The sequence below is a fragment of the Mya arenaria genome, chromosome 15 (genome assembly GCF_026914265.1).
Source record: "Mya arenaria isolate MELC-2E11 chromosome 15, ASM2691426v1".
Taxonomy (NCBI): Eukaryota; Metazoa; Mollusca; class Bivalvia; order Myida; family Myidae; genus Mya; species Mya arenaria.
The window spans coordinates 13884718-13904855 of record NC_069136.1 but is presented as its reverse complement, the minus strand read 5'-3'; the positions used below and the strand labels follow the sequence as shown (position 1 = coordinate 13904855).

Below are 20138 nucleotides of genomic sequence, written 5' to 3'. Positions count from 1 at the left end.
AATAGATACATGACCGTAATCATTATCACAGTCTCGTTATTATAAATACATCGTTACTATCCTCAGTCCACTTAATAGCTATCCCCTGTGCAGTTATTTATTTGCTTAAAATATCCCCAGTACACCACCAGGGCATCAAAAGGTATGGATTATCTCCATAACAACAAAAGATATCGTATTGATATCTTACACATAAATAGATAATATAATTACAATGAAATCGCTCGATTCAGTTTTTTTTTCTTATTTTCAATTTGCTGATTTATGTTTGAAATCGTACCACATAAATGAACATTTGTGAGCGATCATGCAACTTTCGGCGAGAATTGGGCTATTATACAAAAGAGAAGACACATTTCCATCTTATTCGTATATTGCACAGTATCAAGTTATTCAAAACTCTTCTATTTTGATAAATATATCACCATAAAATATATCACCATAAATTACAAAAAATGATAGAAAACTTTCCATGTGTCAAAGTCAAACGCTTATCGATTTATCACTTTTTGAGCTATATCCGGTGTCCGTTCCCTCACAATCAATGATCAATGTACATGTTAAACTAGCAACAATTTAGACTTTGAAAAAGCATGTTTTCATACAAAAATTGTCAGACCGGCATATTTTCTTTTGTGCTGACAAAATATCTTAGGCTGTCCGTCCGAATGATCAACATTTTTTTTCTGAAACTTTGCGATGTCTTAAGAAAAATAAATTGATTTTTAGAAATTCTAAACAATGGCAACACTTTAAATTTATTTTATAGGGAATCTTGTTTATCCATTTACGTTTAAATTACAGAGTTCTGGATGTACTGTTATATAACCAAGTGCTAACGCATTACCTCAACATGATCTGGTCAACATGATGGTGGGAACAACATGAACCATTCCTGAGCACAGAACTGTGGTCAACATGAACTTTTTCCATATTCCTGTAACAAAGTGAAGTATAGTTATTATATATCTGAGATATATACTTTGTTTTCACTTGTTTATTAAAGAAATTCATACGCATTGTTTACCATTCTATACGAAGGTCACACTTGACAGTTAGTAGTTGTCATTTTAGGCTTTACAATATCAATACTATTTAGATGTTTGACAGTTGTTGATCGGATAGAAATTGCGAAGAATTAATTGGTGTTGGATTACCGAATTAATTACGACCATGGATTATACCGGTACACAAAGCAGAGCTTGTCACGTCAGCCAGGTACAGTATGATTATTTTGTAAAAATGAAAAACCACTTTTCAGTAAATCATGCAATGAAGATATCAATTTCATTAACTTAAGACATGCGGTTGACCAGTTCAGAAATCGCTATGGCTGAGCGAGATATTGTCACTGAAAAGATGGATGGGGTGTACCGTCTGTGAACCTCAACAATGGATTAGTGAGATGTTTTGACTGAGATCAAAGGATGGGAACACCTTTCAATTACCAACACGCTGGTTGAGAGATTGAAACTAAAAAGATATACAGGAATTGTGTGACAGGTGAACTCTTGTGCCATGCAACACCACTTTTTTGTAAATTAAGAAGTTGGGCGGGGAGGGTGCGGGAGGGGTATCCCCTCCTGCCAAGTGAAACCATGGCGGAGCGCAAGATTATGACTGAAAAGATCAATAGACGGTTGCGGTCCGACACCATATGAATGATAAAGATTGTATGTAATATTAAAATATTTAATATGTAAAAATATACGACCAAAAGTGGATTATTTGTTTATTACAGTGACAAACACATTTTTTATAATTCTCAGACCAAGAGTTCACCCAAGGGACTGAATCGCCCCAATCAGATAGTTCGACTGGCCACAACTGCAGTCCAAATACCAGGTAACTGAAATGCAACACCACTTTTTTGTGACAGATGTTATTAAATTAAGAAGTTGGAAGGGGAGGGTGCGGGAGGGGTTTCCCCTGCCAAAAAACCCATGGCGGAGCGCAAGATTATGACTGAAAAGATAAATGGACGGTTGCGGTCCAACACCATGGCTTTGTGAGCTATTGTGACTGTAAAGATGAATGGTTTTGCTTTGATCCACAGATTGTGTGAAAGATTGCAAATAAATAGTGCCGAGTGACCCCTCGTGCCAAGCAAAACTATGGGAGATTAGAGATTGTGACTTAAGATGTTGAGAGGAAGGCTGACACCATAAGAGTGCACGATTGTGATTGAAAGACAAATCGGCAAATGCGGGTTGATGGTTTTGCTGTGGGCCACAGATCGTGTGAAATAATTTAACTAAATAGTCAGTCCAAGGTGTGGAGAAGGCGAACCATCCTGCGAAACAACCTCCATGACTGAGTGAGAGTTGCCATACCCTTACAATGAAACAACATGGCTTTGTGAGAGAATCATCAATGTTACTAAAATACACTTACTTTACAGGTGCACCTGTATGTTATCAAGCTGTGCAATTCTTTATTCATACGTTCTGTTCTATATATATTTTAAAACTTTAAAATGGAGGTGCACCTCTTACATAAATACAACTGCACCTCTATATTTAAGATGGAGGTGCACATCTTTAATATACAACTGCACCTCTATATTTAGACCGTCATGTCTTTTCTTAGACCTGCACCTTAAAAAATTAGGTGCAACTCCATTTTTTCAATTTACATCGCCGTTTAGTAATTTTTCACCCAAATGGTATGTCAAACTGTACTGGCTTGCTCACACTCAATTTCATGGTCAAGTTTGTTATAAAATTGCCATTGTGTCAAAATTTCTGCTTGTTAATAAGTAAAAAAGTATAAATGAGATGCCTAAAGAAGTTTGTGTTGTTGACAGTAAATACTGTAAACACTCTCTGCGATTCACTCAAATCCGCATGCGATAATGCACCAGTCAATTGTAACCTCCCCCTCCAGGTCTGGAGAATAGTGGGGACTTTGACATTTGGTCCAGCCAACCCTGGCTAAAATCCCCGCCCTGTGGGGAAGAACAGAAGGTAAGATCCTTGCCAAATGCCCCTGCATCCCAGGGACCCTAGGTAAGGCCCATTACCCGTTATAATTAAAGCGAAGACAAAACCACCGCATTCACCCGGCACTGAGGGCCACCTGAAAGGTAAACACACGGCCTATTTCCCCGTCTATCCCCTGTATACCCCCGGACCTGGGGGGGGGGGGCGTGGTTACAATTGACTGGTGCATAAGACCCCAGCTTCTCGATGAATCTTAAGCGTAACAGACTTAAAAAGCTTGAACCTGTTATAAAATATTTCCATAAATTGGGGCAAAGAAACATGACATACAAAATAAAAAAGTCATGTACATACAGTGTACTAATGCTCAATAGCAATATGTTTGGTCATAAAGAAGTTGTGTTACTATAGTTTAGATTTCAGTGTAAATCACTTACTAAATGGGATATGTAAGATTAGCATAAATTACAGAATTTTTTTTGTATTTCAGAATGCATCCATACCACCTGGTTTTTGACATTACTGCTGTGAAAAGATTTTCAGTAATGCAGGTATTGCCATGTTATGTACTACTGGAGGGAATAAGTTTGGAAATAAACCAGACTTTTGTCAAGGTTTCCCTGAAATAAATTGCCAGAATGTTTCTTGCTCTTTGATATTAACATTCGCTTGTTATGACGTAATGATCAGTGTTTATTTCAATAGCTCATTGATGAACTGTTTCTTTCCGAATTGAATTTCTTTCATGCCGTTTTTGTTGCAGCTTTGAGATAATATCATTTTCTAATAAAACTGCTGACCTTCATTGGTCTTTGGACTGTATTGTGCATCTATTCGCACATTTTGTTTGCTCTTTTAAGCAAACATTGCATTATTGCAAACAAGTATCACAACTTACTACACATGATGCAGAATTATGTTTCAGTTAGTGTGCATATGATTTTTAGCTTATGAACATGAAAAACATCTACTTAAACAATCACAGCAACACAATGAGATCCCTATCTAAAGAAATATTGCTACTTTTCATTCATTCATACTGTCAATCATTCATGAATATATTCATTTACTTGAAGTTAATACATTGAAAAAATTTGCATCTCAACTCTGATGGCAAAAGCAATAAAAAGTGAGCAGGGGGATTGAGATAAGTACCTTTTCCCTTTATGCATTAAAGAAAAAACCTAAATACACTCAAAATGCCTTAAAGGGTACACCAGATTGGTATCAAAAATATTATTTTCTGTAGCGAATCTCGGTACAATTGTTTCATAAAATTTGATCAAAACGTTCAATCTGTGAGAGTGCAGCTTTAATAAATTAAAACGCTAATTTATTGTTTATCTAATATAGCCATCCTGGTTGCTGAAGCCACAGAAGTATTTTCAAGGACAAGAACAAATGCTGATCAAAACATGGTCTAGTGATGGAATTCCATACCCGTTCTTGGCAAGGATTTTTTATAAAGAAATATTGTCTGCAAGTAAGAAAGATTTCTAAGAAAGTCTGGTTTAAAGGCTTTCAAAATGCATCTGGGTACTTGATTAGTAAAGATTAACATTATCTATCAGCTCTATGCGCCAGGTGTAGGCTGCACTTTTTTTGCTCTCAGTGTATTGTGATTTAGAAGCAAAACCAATGCTAATATTAGACTGAAAATTGTCATGAAAATGCATGATTGTGACAAGAGTGCATATATGTGGATTTTATGTGGATTTTTAATTTGCCTTCGTGTTAATTTCAACTTAAAAAACAATACCATAGATTCAATTGGATTTAAATCCGCGTGCATTTTGCCCTCAGCAATGATGGGTGAACACATGTCACGGACAATACAGTACAGTAGCTGTGATTTACACATAATTGGACAACAAACAACGGTTAGGCCTAATCCATTCATAATGGCAAGACTGAAAGAGTTAGGTATTCTATTGTATCGAGGTACCCGAGGGGGAACTTCTAGAATGAGACGTGTTTGGGACACCAATCAGGGAGTCAAAATCAGCAACTTACAAACCCTGCCTGAACAGATCCCGGCTATTATAACTGTACCCAGTACAAAAGTACCCACAGGCAATGTGAAAAATCAAAACAATGTGAATATTAAGTGTTCTAACATTAATGTTGTCAAAGGCCAGACAAATGTAAAAGTATGTTGCCTAAACACAAGATCTGTGAAGAACAAAACTCTGGCTATATGCGACTATATCATTTCTAATAATCTTGATATACTTGCTGTGACTGAAACATGGCTAGGTACATCGGTTGATAAAGCATGTATAGGTGAACTTGTACCCACGGGCTGTCAGATAAAACATGTCCCTCGCAGTGGGAGGTGTGGAGGGGGTGTGGCACTTATATACAAGACCTCCATAGACATCCGTATTGTGGAATCAAGTCGTGATAGTGATTTCTCTAACTTTGAGTTCATGGACTGCAACATGACCATAAATGGCTACTCATTACGTATAGCAGTGATATATAGGCCTCCACCAACACAGAAAAATGGTTTGAAGACCAGCGACTTTCTTGAACAAGAATGGCCAGTGTTTCTATCAAGATATGCAACTCAAGATAAGAACGTCATTATTGTGGGTGATCTTAACTTCCATCTAGACAAACCTGCTGACAGGGATTCTGCTAGGTTCATCAGTGTCCTTGACTCATGTGGAATGCGGCAACATGTCTGTAAACCCACACATATTGGTGGACATACTTTAGATGTTGTGATCACCAGGGATACGGAGAACATAGTCTCTAATATAGATGTTACCGATCCCGGTCTATCTGATAATTCTGGAAAAGTAGCATGTGACCATCTAGCAGTGAATTTCAGTGTCAAAGCTGCGAGACCTGCTCCTGTCAGTAAGACTTTATCTTTCAGAAAATTACGCTCCATAAGCATTGATGCCTTTAAAACTGATATTCAAACCTCAGAAGCTTTAAGTAATGCTCTACAATGTACAGACATTGATGACCTTGTTCGTGTGTATAATGATGAACTGTCAGCACTTATTGACAAGCACGCTCCGTAACGCACAAAAACTATTACTCTTAGACCATCTTGCCCTTGGTTTAATGATGAGCTACATGATGCAAAACATTTGAAACGAAAGCTCGAACGACAGTGGCGTAACACCAAATTAACAATTCACCATGAAATATACAGGAACCAATGTGGCATTGTCAATAAACTTCTTAAACAAGCTAGAGTCAACTACTACTCTGACAAAGTAGAGTCATGTAACAACGACCAGAAAAGTCTTTTCAAAGTAACTAAGCATCTGTTAGGTGATTCAAAAGATGTCATTTTACCTTCCAACAAATCCGCTAAGGAATTAGCACAAGATTTTAGTGATTTTTTCATCAACAAAATAGACACGATAAGATGTGATATATCTGCTCGTAATCTGTCTGATACCAGTGCCATGCACATTGAATCTGTTCAGGTACCGTTAGAAAGTCATCTGACAGAGTTTTCTCCAGCTACATCCGAGGAAGTGAAACGGACCATCATGAAATCTCCAAATAAATCATGTGAACTAGACCCCATACCAACATGGCTATTGAAATCATGTGTTGATGAACTCTTACCTGTTCTGAAGAAAATCATCAATTCTTCTCTAGATTCTGCATATGTTCCGAAATCATTTAAGAGTTCACGTATAAGACCGCTTTTAAAGAAGCCAAACCTTGTTCAAAACGCTCTAACCAACTATAGACCTGTCTCCAATCTCCCGTTTATTTCAAAGGTTCTAGAGAGAGTAGTTGACAGCCGTGTTGAAAGACATTTGGCACTGAACAATCTGCACAAGGAACATCAATCTGCATATAGAAAGTTTCACTCAACCGAAACAGCTTTACTCAAGGTACAGAGCGACATTTTTCAGTCTCTAGACCAGAACAAAGTTGCAATCCTAGTGTTACTGGATCTCTCGGCGGCTTTCGACACTATTGATCATATCACGCTGCTTTATCGTCTAGAACATGATTTTGGGATAACCAGTAAGCCACTGGCATGGATGACATCTTATTTAAAGGATCGTTATCAAACTGTTTGCATCGATGGGGAACTTTCCAATCCAGTGCTTATGAATTACAGTGTGCCGCAAGGATCTGTGTTAGGACCCAAACATTACATTATGTATACTAAACCAGTCGGTGCTATTTGCCGAAACCATGGATTAGGTCATCATTTCTACGCTGATGACTCTCAGTTATACTTATCATTTGAACCTGCAGACGAGATTACACAAGTTGAAGCTGTGCGGCAAGTAGAAGCCTGTCTCAACGATATTGTCTCCTGGATGCACCACAATATGCTTAAATTAAATGCGAACAAAACAGAATTTATACTGTTTAGCCCCAAGCGCAATGCAGATTTTATCATGGACTTGACTATAAAGATGGGCGATTCCGAGATAAAACCAACATCTTGCGTAAGAAACCTAGGGGCTTTCCTGGATTCCAAAATGGACTTGGAGCAACACGTGAATGCTGTTTATAGATCTTGCTATGCTCAATTACGACAAGTAGGCCACATAAGACAATATCTAACCAGTGATGCAACTAAGACCCTTGTGAACTCTCTTGTAACATCCAGACTTGACTACTGCAACTCCCTGCTCCATGGCCTACCTGACACAACCTTGAACAAACTTCAAATCGTCCAAAACACGGCAGCTCGTATCATTACAAAGACTCCTCGATTCAACCACATCACACCAGTTTTAAAGGAACTTCACTGGCTTCCTGTGCAATACCGGATTGATTTTAAAATACTGACACATACCTATAAAGCCTTAAATGATCAATCGCTTTGCTACATTAAAAACATGTTAAAAATACATAGACCACAGCGTGTTTTGAGATCTCAAAGTGACACTCTCACTCTTGTGATACCAAGATCCCGTACTGTTACATATGGTGATCGTTGCTATGCAAATGCTGCTCCAAAGTTGTGAAATGCGCTTCCACTGGGAATACGGAACTCAAACACTTTAGACTCTTTAAAAGATCTCTGAAAACTCATTTCTTTTTGAAAATATATGGTAACTGATGATTTAGTATATCTGACACATCTATGCCAAAGCTTGTCATTGTTGTTGTTTTTATATAAGGATATTTTACTTGGTTTGTGATAATATGTTTGATTTTATGTCTTATATAAATATCTATTTTTTTTTTTTTTTTTTTTTTTTTTTTTAATGATTGTTTTATGCTCAACTTGTATAATACGATTGATGCTGTTTTAAGCTGTATGCCTGTATTTATAAAATGTATAGATATGTAAAGCACTTTTGAACGTATGTGCCATATGAAAAGAGTACTATATAAATGTGGTATAATAATAATAATAATAATAATAATAATAATAATTGAGTTGTTAAAAAGGTATTGCAAATCGTCCAAAAGACTATATATTTAATATTTTTTTGTTATAAATATTTTGGAATTAATGAACTTTTCTGCACATTTATCGCATTAATGCACCAGTCAGTTGTAACCTTGGACCCTCCAGGTCCAGTGGTAAACCAGGGATAGCCGGGGAAAAGGGCTGTGTTTTTACCATTCAGGTGTCACTGCAGTGCCGGGTGAATGCGGTGGTTTTGTCTTGGTGCAAAATATAGCAGTGCGGGGGGCATTTGGTGGGTATTTTAACATCATTTCTTCCCTGCAGAGCGGGGATTTTATCCTGGGTTGGCTGGACTGAAAGTCAAAGTCCCCGCTATTCCCCGGGCTTGAGTGGTGTTTACAATTGACTGGAGCATAATTCCTACATAAAAGGTTATGTATGTCTCAAATGAGTGTTTACAGGCATTTTTCATACTTTTACAGTAGAAGAAGTGTCTTGCTTGCAGAATATGATGTGCCAATAAGCTCCAGTTTGCTGCGGCTTTTCGCCCATGGCAGTGGTCCTGCAATCTCGATCCAGGAGTTGCAGCTCTGAATCTAATATTTCAGAATGAAGATGTAAGATAATTTTGTAGTACTTGTTTGTGTGTAAATGATTCCAAAGAGTGAGATTTATAAGCAACTTATAGACACTGGTAAGAGCTGTAATCTTAATTTAAAGGCAAATCTAGCCTTCAAAACAGATACTTTAAGCATTTTTTTTTACACTTAGCATAATTATGCTATCACTGCATTTACTACATCATGTAGCCATCTCATACATGAAACACTAGCAGTTGTCATGAATCTTTCAGTTTTGGTGTTTTTTTACCATTTCCTTTGCTGCGCCATTTGTCCCTGGAAGCATTTCAGTTTGGCTCTATGTCATTTTTTATATAAACGCTAAGCTGATAAAGTGGAAAAATCTTATTTTGCTTTGAAAACATCTTAATAGAATAGGCAGGCCATTTTTATGGTGCTGTCTTATATATATATAAATATATATATATATATACTTTACTTGGTCAGATCAATCCAATGCATGAGGAAATAATGGCTCTTTAAAAGTTTGCGGCTTACCAATTGATGGAAATGGCTATTTCTGTTTTTTATGAAAACACCACTGGTGCTTATACTCATTCTAAAAGTGTTTAACATATCATTGCCAAACTTTCAGTATGTGTTGCATACAGCCTGAAATTGAACTATAGGAGTTTTAAAGTCTGTTTTTGCAAAAATATTATATGAAAATACTGTTTTGAAGAGATACATTGTAAGCTTGGTTAGTGTCTATATGAAACATATAGTTAGAATAACTGTGGTCTTAGGCCATATTTACATATTTTTAACAACGGTGACTTCATTTGTTAGTGTGATAGTCTCTTCATCTACGTCAATGTAAACAAATTGACCCTTGTTTATTATATTCTGAGTATAAAATAGGTGTTAATCTGTTTCAGATCGGAATTCATCACTATAGTACCGTATTCACCAGTAAGGTTTTATCCAGGATACCAGAGTGGCATCTGGGATTGATCTCTTCAGTAAGTTGGATTCACCAGTAACGTTTTATCCAGGATACCAGAGTGGCATCAGGATTTGATCACCTCAGTACTGTATTCACCAGTAACATTTCATCCAGGATACCAGATTTGGCATATGGGACGATCACTTCAGTACCCTATACCAGAGTGCATTATGTATCTTGGATCAATGACTTCAGTACTGTAATCATCATGAACAATTGAAATAAGAGACAAGAATTGCATATGTATCAAATGCAGAGAAATGTGTCAATTTTCTTGGAGAGTATTCCCCGATTAGATCAATACATCATAGTTTATTACAGTCATCTTGTCAGTAGGCTGCTAAACTCTTGCTGGGGGGAGGGGGCAATTTACTATGTCTGAAATACAGTGAAATTGTTAAAATTAAAACAAAGCCTAATATGTTCTGAACAATTAAGTGTATTGGCAAAGTATATACTTTTTGTAGTTTTAAACTGAATGAGCTGATGATTGAGCTAATGTAAGCATAATTATAGTACATTTTTGTTCTGATAAAGTTGTGAACAGTTAAATTGCTTTATTGTGCATATATTACAAGTTTACAACATAAATACATTGTATCAAAACAAGAACTAATGTTTTGTTGAATAATCTATGTGCTTGTTTTAAGCTCACCTGAGCACAAAGTGCTCAAGGTGAACTATTGTGATCGCCCTGTGTCCGTCGTAGTCGTCCGTTGTCAACAATTTGACTGTTAACACTCTAGAGGTCCCAGTTTGGGCAATATCTTAATGAAACTTGGTCAGAATGTTACTCTCAATAAAATCTTGAACGAGTTCGGTATTGGGTCAGCTGGGGTTAAAAACTAGGTCACCCGGTCAAATTAAAGGAAAAGCTTGTTAACACTATAGAAGTCACATTTATGACTTTACTTCAGGAAACTTTGTCAGAATGTTAATATTGATAATCTCTAGGTCATTTTCAAATCTGGATCAAGTGTGGTCAAAACTCGGTCACCTGGTCAAATTGAAGGAAAAGCTTGTTAATACTCTAGGCCCAAATTTCTTGAAACATACCTGAATGGAATTTTGATAAATGAAAAATGGTTTAATTTAACTAACATATAGATAATTCCTATCTAAAGTATAAAAACTCTTAAAGAAGAGAATATTATCCAAATTATTGAAAACCAAAAATAGTGAGTTTAGATTAATCCGGTTATAAGGGACTTAAGAAGTTTCGAGAAATCGAGGCCTGAGGTCTCATTTACGACTGTATTTTCCTGAAAGTTGGTCAGAATGTTTATATTGATTAGCTCTAGGCCAAGTTCGATCTTGGTCATGTGCAGTCAAAAACTAGGTCACCAGGTCAAGTAATAGGAAAAGCATGTTAACACTCTAGACACATTTATGACCATATGTTCATGGAACTTGATCAGATTGTTATTCTTGATGATCTGTATTGGATTAGATGAGCGATACAGGGCCTTCAGGGCCCTTTTGTTTTTTTTAACTGTTATAGATTTATAATTCAGTTTAAAGACTCATACTTTTAATAATTAAATATTTTCATACTTTTTGCATACATCGTTATATTCAATGATGGAATGGTGCTAACAACATCAACTACAGGGAATTTAAATTCATTTCAAACTGCTGAGGTGGTCAAACCATTTTTCCAGGTTATTTGCAGAACCTTAAAAATCTAAAATATACACAATGCTATTTTACATATTAAAATAGTTTAGTACAGGTTAATTGTCAGATAACTGTAATAACTAGTTTTAAGTTAACTCAATCTGTTTCGTTTACCTTCTTATGTTTAAAGTAGGAATCATTTATTTGTACTGAACATGCTTGTATGATATTCAGTATTAGGTAAATTAATATACTTGTGTTTGTTATTATGAGTTTTTCAAACATTAAAATATAAAATTTGCTTTGCATTGCCTTAACCTTACTTGTTATGCACCTTAATAATCTAATTGGTGTAGTCAAAGTCATAGTATGTCATATAAAATGAATTTTGCCTTTGACACTTGTTTACCTAAGAAACAATGTACTGCATTAGCAGTTTCTGCAGTTGATAACATACCTAGAGCCCGTCTAAGGCAGTGCCTTATTTCATATTAAAATATAGTAATATATGAACCAATTAACTGTTTATTCACAAAGAAGGGACACATTTATGTAAAATTAATTTAGAATCGGTAGATCAAAGTCTTTGATAATGAATTTCGTTTTACATCACCTACAACTTTTTGGCAAGGAGACGTTTGAATGCCATAATGTTTAACGGAAACTCTTTATATGCATTCATGTCATTTACTGGTATAAGTATGATGTCTTACATTATCACTTATGCTTGCCAATTGAAAGCAAACGATCATACCGGATTGAAATACAAAGAGGAAAAGTGTTTAAGTGTTCACGAGGTGATTACTATTGCGATATTACTGTGAAACAAGTGTTTACAAGGAATACAGTCAAGTGTCGTTTTGTCCAGAAAAAAAGGCGATCGTAACGAAATTCCTTACGTTTGATTTGTAGGGGGAATGGGCTCAAATTTCAAAACAATGTGAAATAAAAAAAAGTTTTTTTTACTGTTTGAAACAGCAATATAACATTTATATTTCAATGATAAATCTATTTAAATCACCGGAAAGCATACTGTTTCACTTGTACTCGTCTTTCTTCAATATTCATACCTACACGCGGCAACAATGTTTTCCTAACTATGTAAATAAAATCAAATAGAACGCAAAACTTTTTAGGTTAGAACTGACGGTTTCATACGATTGCTATTTTGTAATCTCTATAAGAGTAGGTCTTAAAAAATAGTATGAATACCATAGCCACTTTGAAAGCTCATTACATGCATGCATAAATGCATGTGTATGCAAACGTATCGTACATTCTGATGGTGGGATAATTTTGCATATCTCGTTGTAGCAGGATAGACAATATATACGTGCAAATAGCATAAATGAATAAAAGCCTACATTCTTAATACTGATTTTATTTACACCTCAACTTCCATATCTGAAATGAACTGCCTTTCGATAATTGTGGTTATTATCCGATGAACGCATCATCTTTGGATATGTTCGGATCGCGAATCACCGCATAACAATTTACATGGATATTGTTTATCTGTGTATTGTTTGTATTGTGTCAGCAGGTCCCGTAAAGAAAAAATCAACATTTTACAAAGTGTTAATTTATAATATGTTATATGTATTGTTGCCATTAGTGTTTCCATTTTACGTTTAAATGTGATTTCAAGTGGTTGATCTTTCCCCGCGTTATTGTGACGTCATTTGATAAACTGTTTCCGGTTACGGTCGGGTCGTTCTATTTACAGAATGGGTGAGGATTAATGTTAGATATTTCTTGTAAAATTTAGCAATTTTTTAACAATTATTGAATGAAACAGGCATGCTTGTGCCATGTTGGCTTGAATACTTGGAAAATTGAATGAAATGTGCAAGGACTGATATTACAGATGAATTATCATTAACATTGGATGCCGTAAGGTTATGACTATTCAAAGTGTAAGAAAAGGTTCAGTTTACAATCATGTTCAGATGATGACTAATATTTGCAGATGTACATGTATCCTCTAAGAAGCAGAGATCCTCTAAGAAGCAGAGACAAAGAAAATATTATGAAAATTTTAATGACCTAGATGAGTTGTGACCTTGACCTTTGACTCTTTAAATTCAAAACTCATACGGGTCATCTACTGGTCAGGCCCAACCTAAATGTCAAGTTTGAGGGCCTTGGGTGCAAGCATTGTCTAGTTATCACAGCTTTTCGCCTTTAAGGTCACTGTGAGCTTGACCTTTGACCCGATGACCGCTAAGATCGATAGGGGCCATTTACTGGTCAGACCCAATCTTCATGTCAAGTTTGATGACCATAGGTCCTGGAATTGTCGAGTTTGCATTCAATGTCACTGTGACCTTAACCTTTGACCCGATAACCCCTTATATCAATAGGGGGTCATCTACTGGTCAGGCCCAACTTCCAAGTTAAGTCTAAGGGCCATGGGTGCAGGCAGGTTATTTCATAATAAACAAGGGAACATTATTTTCTTCCTATTCGTTTTATCCAAACGTGGAAAATTTTATTACCCCTGCGCATTCAAGTCAAAATACAAGCACTTGTTATTATCAAAACACAACCAATAATATCATTTGTTCAAAATTAATTCCTGAAGGTAACAGCCATTTAATGATTAACAATATGAGGCTAAAATAGATGAATACAGTGGTTGCAAAACCAATATTTTTCTTGTACGGGTACGTGTACGAGTGTGAACATCTGTTTTGCACTACGTTATTCAGGCGTGTGTACGCTGCACAAGTTGACATTTGACACATTTGACACACTTTAATCTAAGTCATACAGGTATGCGCAGGCTCATACAAGGTGAACCGTTATGACTTGAAAAAAGAATTATGCCAGGATTTGATAGCTTGCTTATGTTAACATATAGGGTACGCAAAATATTCTTAAAGCTGCACTCTCACAGATTGACCGATCCGACAACTTTTGTGTGTGTGTGTTTTTGCGGCTCAGAATCAGCTGATTTTAACATCTATGCTTTCAAATCATTCATATATTAAAGCTGTACTCATACAGATTCACCGTTTTGACAACTTGTTTTAGTTTTTGTCTTGAAATGAGCCAATTTCTGCGTAAGTATCTGCAAACCAGTGATAAAAGACTGCTGACAAAAGATCAGATCGCAGAGTTTCACATCCGTTCGAAAATTAATGTTTAATGGCTAAAAGCGTGACTAACTGATTTAGTAAAAATGCATACATCATTTTTTTAACTGAAATATAAAATCTGCGATCTAATTTTATGTCAGCAGTCTTTTACTACTGATTTCCATGCATGTATGCATAAATTGGCTCGTTCCAAGACAAAAAAAATGTCAAAAGGTCAATCTGTGAAAGTGCAGCTTTAAGATAACTTAAAATATAACAGTTTTAATTGTCCATCATACTTTACTATTTTAGCCATACAGTATAAATTTTCGAACAGTAATAATAAAAAAATGCGACCCAATTTTTTATCAGCAGTCCAATATAACCAGTCATTAGGCGTTTAAGCAAAAGTTTCATGCAATATTTGACTATGTATAATGCCTCTAGTTTGTTCCAAAGATTTTTCTAAGATTTGACCTAGTGACCTATTTTTTGACCCATGTGATCCAATTGTACAAGTGGTCGAGATTTGATCAAGGGTAACATTGTGACCAAGTTTGAACATTTTATGATCAATGCCTACCAAGATATGGTTCCGGACGGACGGACGGGCGGACAGAAGGACGGACGGAATGATGGACAACGCCAAATCAATATCCCCCTCCAGAAACCTTCGATGCAGCGGGGGATAAAAAGGAAGGGTGCAGGCTTAGGGCATATTGTTATTAGTCGAATCCCGTTGGCTCGAACTCACAGGGACCGGGTAAAAAAATCGGGAAAACCACGCCAACGGGGTTCGACTGTATCTGCTTTTGTATCTACACGTTCGTGTTAAGTTCATTTCCTAATTTCAGCTATACAACAAGTGAACTGTTTTGACCTTGAATGTACAGATGTTATAATACTGCGATCTGTATGAATGGATCGTGCGTAATTCCGATTACGAATTGGCCGAAAATACGGTGGATAATTGAAAATAATATACAATCGATAATCGAGTCGAAAAAAGAAAGTCTTAATCAATCATCCTATCGAAAATAATTGAACGTATATTTCCATACCAAATACTGGGAGGAAGGAAGCACTAATGATTATTTCAACAACTTCTATGTCATGTTTATTTATTAAAACCAGCCAAAATATTGATTTAAAAAATAATGAATTTAAATCATAAATGATGATTGTATTAATTCATACTGTCAATTTGGATATATGAGGTTATTACTAAATAGGATATAATATATGTATCTTTTAAAGTGAGTCAAATATTAAATGTCAATGTAATTGATTATCACTGATGTTGGGCGACAATTACCGATAATTCAATTACTAGTACATTCGATCATGCGAAATAGTGATAAACCTCTACAAACGGAAGTCCCACGATTTCGTACCCCATTTTCTTAGCATTGATCGCAAACCCTTCACTTTCAAGGCGTTCACGAACCTCGGGGAAGCGGACCTTTCGGTGGACGTCGCTGCGCACCATGAGGACGCTAGTACCCACAATGTCCAACCTAACCACACGGCCCTCGTGGCGCAAGAATGGTAAACAATAGTCGCCACATTTTTCGTCACCAAACCGACGAGTGTTGAAATCGTAATTCATCGTGTGACCGTTTTTCTTAACAAGGCAGGCGACGGTCATTACGTCTGTGCTGACGTTCAGGAATTGTTGTATGAGATCTGTTGGGACGTTTTCAATGTCACTATCGATCCAGAGAACCCAGTCGTTGTCTCGCATTCCGTAGTCCAGCAACGCGTTCCGCACTCGTGAAAGGTGGGTTCGGCGTTCTCGCTGATTTACCTTGAATTAAACGAAATAATATATCGAATAATAATGGGTCATAGTTTGATTTTTATTCAAAATAGAATAATCTGCCTTGGTTATTCAAGTAGGTTGGATTATTGAGTACTATTGTGGAACGTCTCAATGCAATACATCTAGTATTTTCTGATATATGTGTTCCTACATGAAAAACCTTAACCAGAGTATTTTAGTCGAATAATGGAGGGCAATTATTGCATCATATGCAAGCTCAAGTTATCAAGTTACTTAAAAAATCAAGTAGGTTTGATTGTTGTTAACACATGTTAAAATATAAACAAGAGCTGTCACAGTATGTGACGAATGCCCCCGAATGTGACATTGATCTACGAACAAGGTCAGTACATGAAAAGTTGATCTTGCCTTTACATGTCAAATACATATGGCAAGTTATTTTAAATTGCCTCCGAACATAAAAAATACCACCCATACTTGACAACCTACACTGTTATGTCCTTATATTCAGAATTCCCTTGTGAATAAACACTTAGGTTATCTTTCACCTTAGAGGTAGGGACATGGGTCTTGCACACGACACGTCGTCTTCGTATGTTGAACACATGTAGCAAGTTATTTTAAAATCTGTCCATACAAGAGAAAGTTACAGCACGGACACGACAACCTATACCCTATGTCCATGTATGCAGCACTCCATTGTGAATAAACACTAAGTGTGACCTTGACCTTTGTGGTAGGGACACAAGTCTTGCACGCGATACGTCGTTTAGGTATGTGGAACATATGTGGCAAGTTTTTTTTTAAAATCTGTCCATACAAGAGAAAGTTACAGCCCGGACACGACAACCTATACTCTATGTCCTTATATGCAGCACTCCATTGTGAATAAACACTAAGTGTGACCTTGACCTTTGAGGTAGGGACACGGGTTTTGCACGCGACACGTCGTCTTGGTATGTGGAACACATTTGGCAAGTTATTTTAAAATCTGTCCATACAAGAGAAAGTTACAGCCCGGACCCGACAACCTATACTCTATGTCCTTATATGCAGCACTCCATTGTGAATAAACACTAAGTGTGACCTTGACCTTTGAGGTAGGGACACGGGTCTTGCACGCCACACGTCGTCTTGGTATGTGGAACACATGTGGCAAGTTATTTTAAAATCTGTCCATACAAGGGAAAGTTACAGAGACGGACGGACGGACGGACGGTGCGATTTTAATATGCCCACCTTCGGGGGCATAAAAATATGCAAATTAGAGTTATCTATTGAAGTACGATGGTTGTTTGAGAACCTTTTTATTAATTTTCAATGTTATATATAAAGTAGTTGCTGAGTTATTAAATTATGTGTGTTTTATGCAAAACCTGAACCAGAATGTATATGTCGAATAATAAAGGATCATAATTTGCACTTTATGCAAATTAAAGTTATCTTACTTGGTTATTTAAGTATGTTGGATGGCTGAGTACCTTTGTATAAGGTAGCAATGCCATATCTCAAGTAATTTATAGGATATGAACCTAAATGTGCTTACATGTAAAATCTTTACCTTAATTTTTAAGTCGAAAAATGAGCGGCCATAATATGCATTATATTTAAACTAAAGCATATTCTTTATTTATTAATGTGGGTTGGATGGTTCAGTACCGTTGTATGAAGTTTTAATGAAATACATTTAGTGGTTGCCAACATATTAACCTATTGGAGCTTACATGCAAAACCTTATCCAGAACTTCTTATTCCAATATTAAAAGGCTATGATTTGCACTATATACTGTAAACCTCGTTTCTGCAAAACACCCTACGTTCGAGTTGGGATGAACCTATCTTACACCCACAGACATGGAAAATATTTATAAACTCTCCAATTGGTAAGAACGCACGTCACGCGCATCAGCTTAAATGATTCCACGCGGTGTAGGAAATGTCAACAAGCAAGGTATTTTTTATATTTTACATTAATTCCCGACATAGTTTTATAAACAGCATTATAATTTATTTAGGGGTATTGTTTTCACACATGTGTGAAGTATTAAGTGAATTGATGAACGTTACTGGAATTGAAAGTTAAAATCCCAATTTGTCGTAAAAGTTTAACCGGTCGCCGACGCTGACACCGACGATGATGCTGGTGCGAGTAGTATAGCCCTCCTTATGCGTTGGAGAGTCGAGCTATAATTTAAAAACAAACCGGTTTTGTTAAAGATTTCATATACCTCATGGAATCGTTTTAGCAGGTGCTAGTTTCGTACATTACCATTGTATTCATAGTATTCGAATAGTAGAGCAAAAACATCATAAAACAGTCAATATCAAAAAGATATGCTACCTTGTGTCTGTCTTCTCGTCGTATGGGATTTCCAGTAAAATTAAGCTTGTTTACCTGTGCCTCTTTGAAACCAAAATACTTATTCAATTGGAGCGTCAGAGCCTTTGCACTTTCAAACGTATTGTCTGAACTTCCTTCTTCCGCAAAGAAGACACTGATAAGATCGTGGGGGTAGCTGAGGGTGTTTAACATGGTTCCAAAATGTTCCAAAAACTTCGCCGTATCCCTTAAAGGCGTAAGAATCACGATTGTTTCGTTGTACTCCCTTTCACGTAATTTCAAATATTTCTGCTTATAGTCGTTCGACACAGCTGGCACGTCATAGCGACAAAAATTACACCCGATGACCGTTGCATTCTGTTCGGAACTGATTTCATCTCGTTGAATATCGTCGTAATGCACAAAACCTCCATTGACGTGTTCCCTCTCAATATTGATTCGAACCACACTGACTATAAACAAAACAGTTATCACTGTCGGGTAAACACTCTTATAATATCTTGCCATACTGCTGTTGATTTAATACACGCACCGATATAACTTAGAACGTTAAACTTGTTCAAATTATGAAAAACATAAACGTATGCATTCCTTGAAACCCATTTCGATACACACGCTATGCACAACCATAGATCTGTATTGTAAATCACGAGGACTTTGCGCTCGAGGACTTTGCGTTTCTCGCCTGTTGCTGAGGCCAAATATAATACAATTTAGTTTCTCATGTACTTTCGCATTCATTTTTTAATTAGCTAGTTTGTTATCTGCAATATAAAGTGTAGGTAAAAGTGTTGGTGTCGTTGTTGTTTGCCTCGTCTAATTCAAATAAATCTTCACCAGAACTCAAGATATTCACACGCAACTTGGTACACATGTTCCCAGAGACAATATGCAATGTAAATCAAAGGCCTGTAACTCATGCTAGAGTAGCGTCGACTGATAAACATTTTTTGACTAAATAAACAACAACAGACAGACTTTGGTAAAATATACTATTAAACAATTAAATATTAATATTTCAGATTTTAATGATTTTTTTTGCAGTAATCATTATTTTTTCAAACACGCACATCATTCAAGGGTTTCTTCATCATTAGTACATACTTTCATGGTCTCACACAAATGCTAGTTAACTATCTATAGATAACTAAATGATTTAAAATGAAACGTATTCCCATGTTCATGCTTTATATTTCTACAATGTTTCTGGGAAACAAAAGCTTAATTTCAGTTTGCCTCCCACGCCTATTCATTTGCTGGTCTTGTTTCGTTGAACAGTGAAATCCCGTAAGCAGATCTTTCTTTGCTCGAGGACATGTCTAGTATTCCAACCAAACCTGCTGGCGGGCTCGAGTTTTGTTTTGAAATTATTTCTCTGTATTCATTTAGGCCACAGAAATTTGTTTTTGGGTTTTGCCGGAGTTTGGCCGAGGACAATAATTTTCCTTAACAA

At 36.4% G+C, this 20138-nt stretch overlaps 1 protein-coding gene across 1 annotated transcript; it reads right to left on the bottom strand.

Moving 5' to 3' along the window:
- Positions 1-15903: 15903 nt before the first annotated feature.
- On the bottom strand, positions 15904-19192 carry LOC128219130 (uncharacterized). Its single transcript, XM_052926949.1, has 2 exons — positions 18740-19192; positions 15904-16368 (listed from the first exon to the last, which is right to left on the bottom strand). Exons 1-2 carry the CDS (start codon positions 19190-19192, stop codon positions 15904-15906), a joined length of 918 nt encoding a protein of 305 aa, XP_052782909.1.
- Between the last annotated feature and the right edge of the window lie 946 nt (positions 19193-20138).

Bases quoted from the DNA above. Each gene is read 5' to 3' on its own strand.
- LOC128219130 (XM_052926949.1), bottom strand. From the start codon at position 19,192: ATGGCAAGATATTATAAGAGTGTTTACCCGACAGTGATAACTGTTTTG. The intron at 16,369-18,739 runs GTAAACAAGCTT...GTTTAATTCAAG, and splicing joins TTGGTTTCAAAGAGGCACAG to GTAAATCAGCGAGAACGCCG.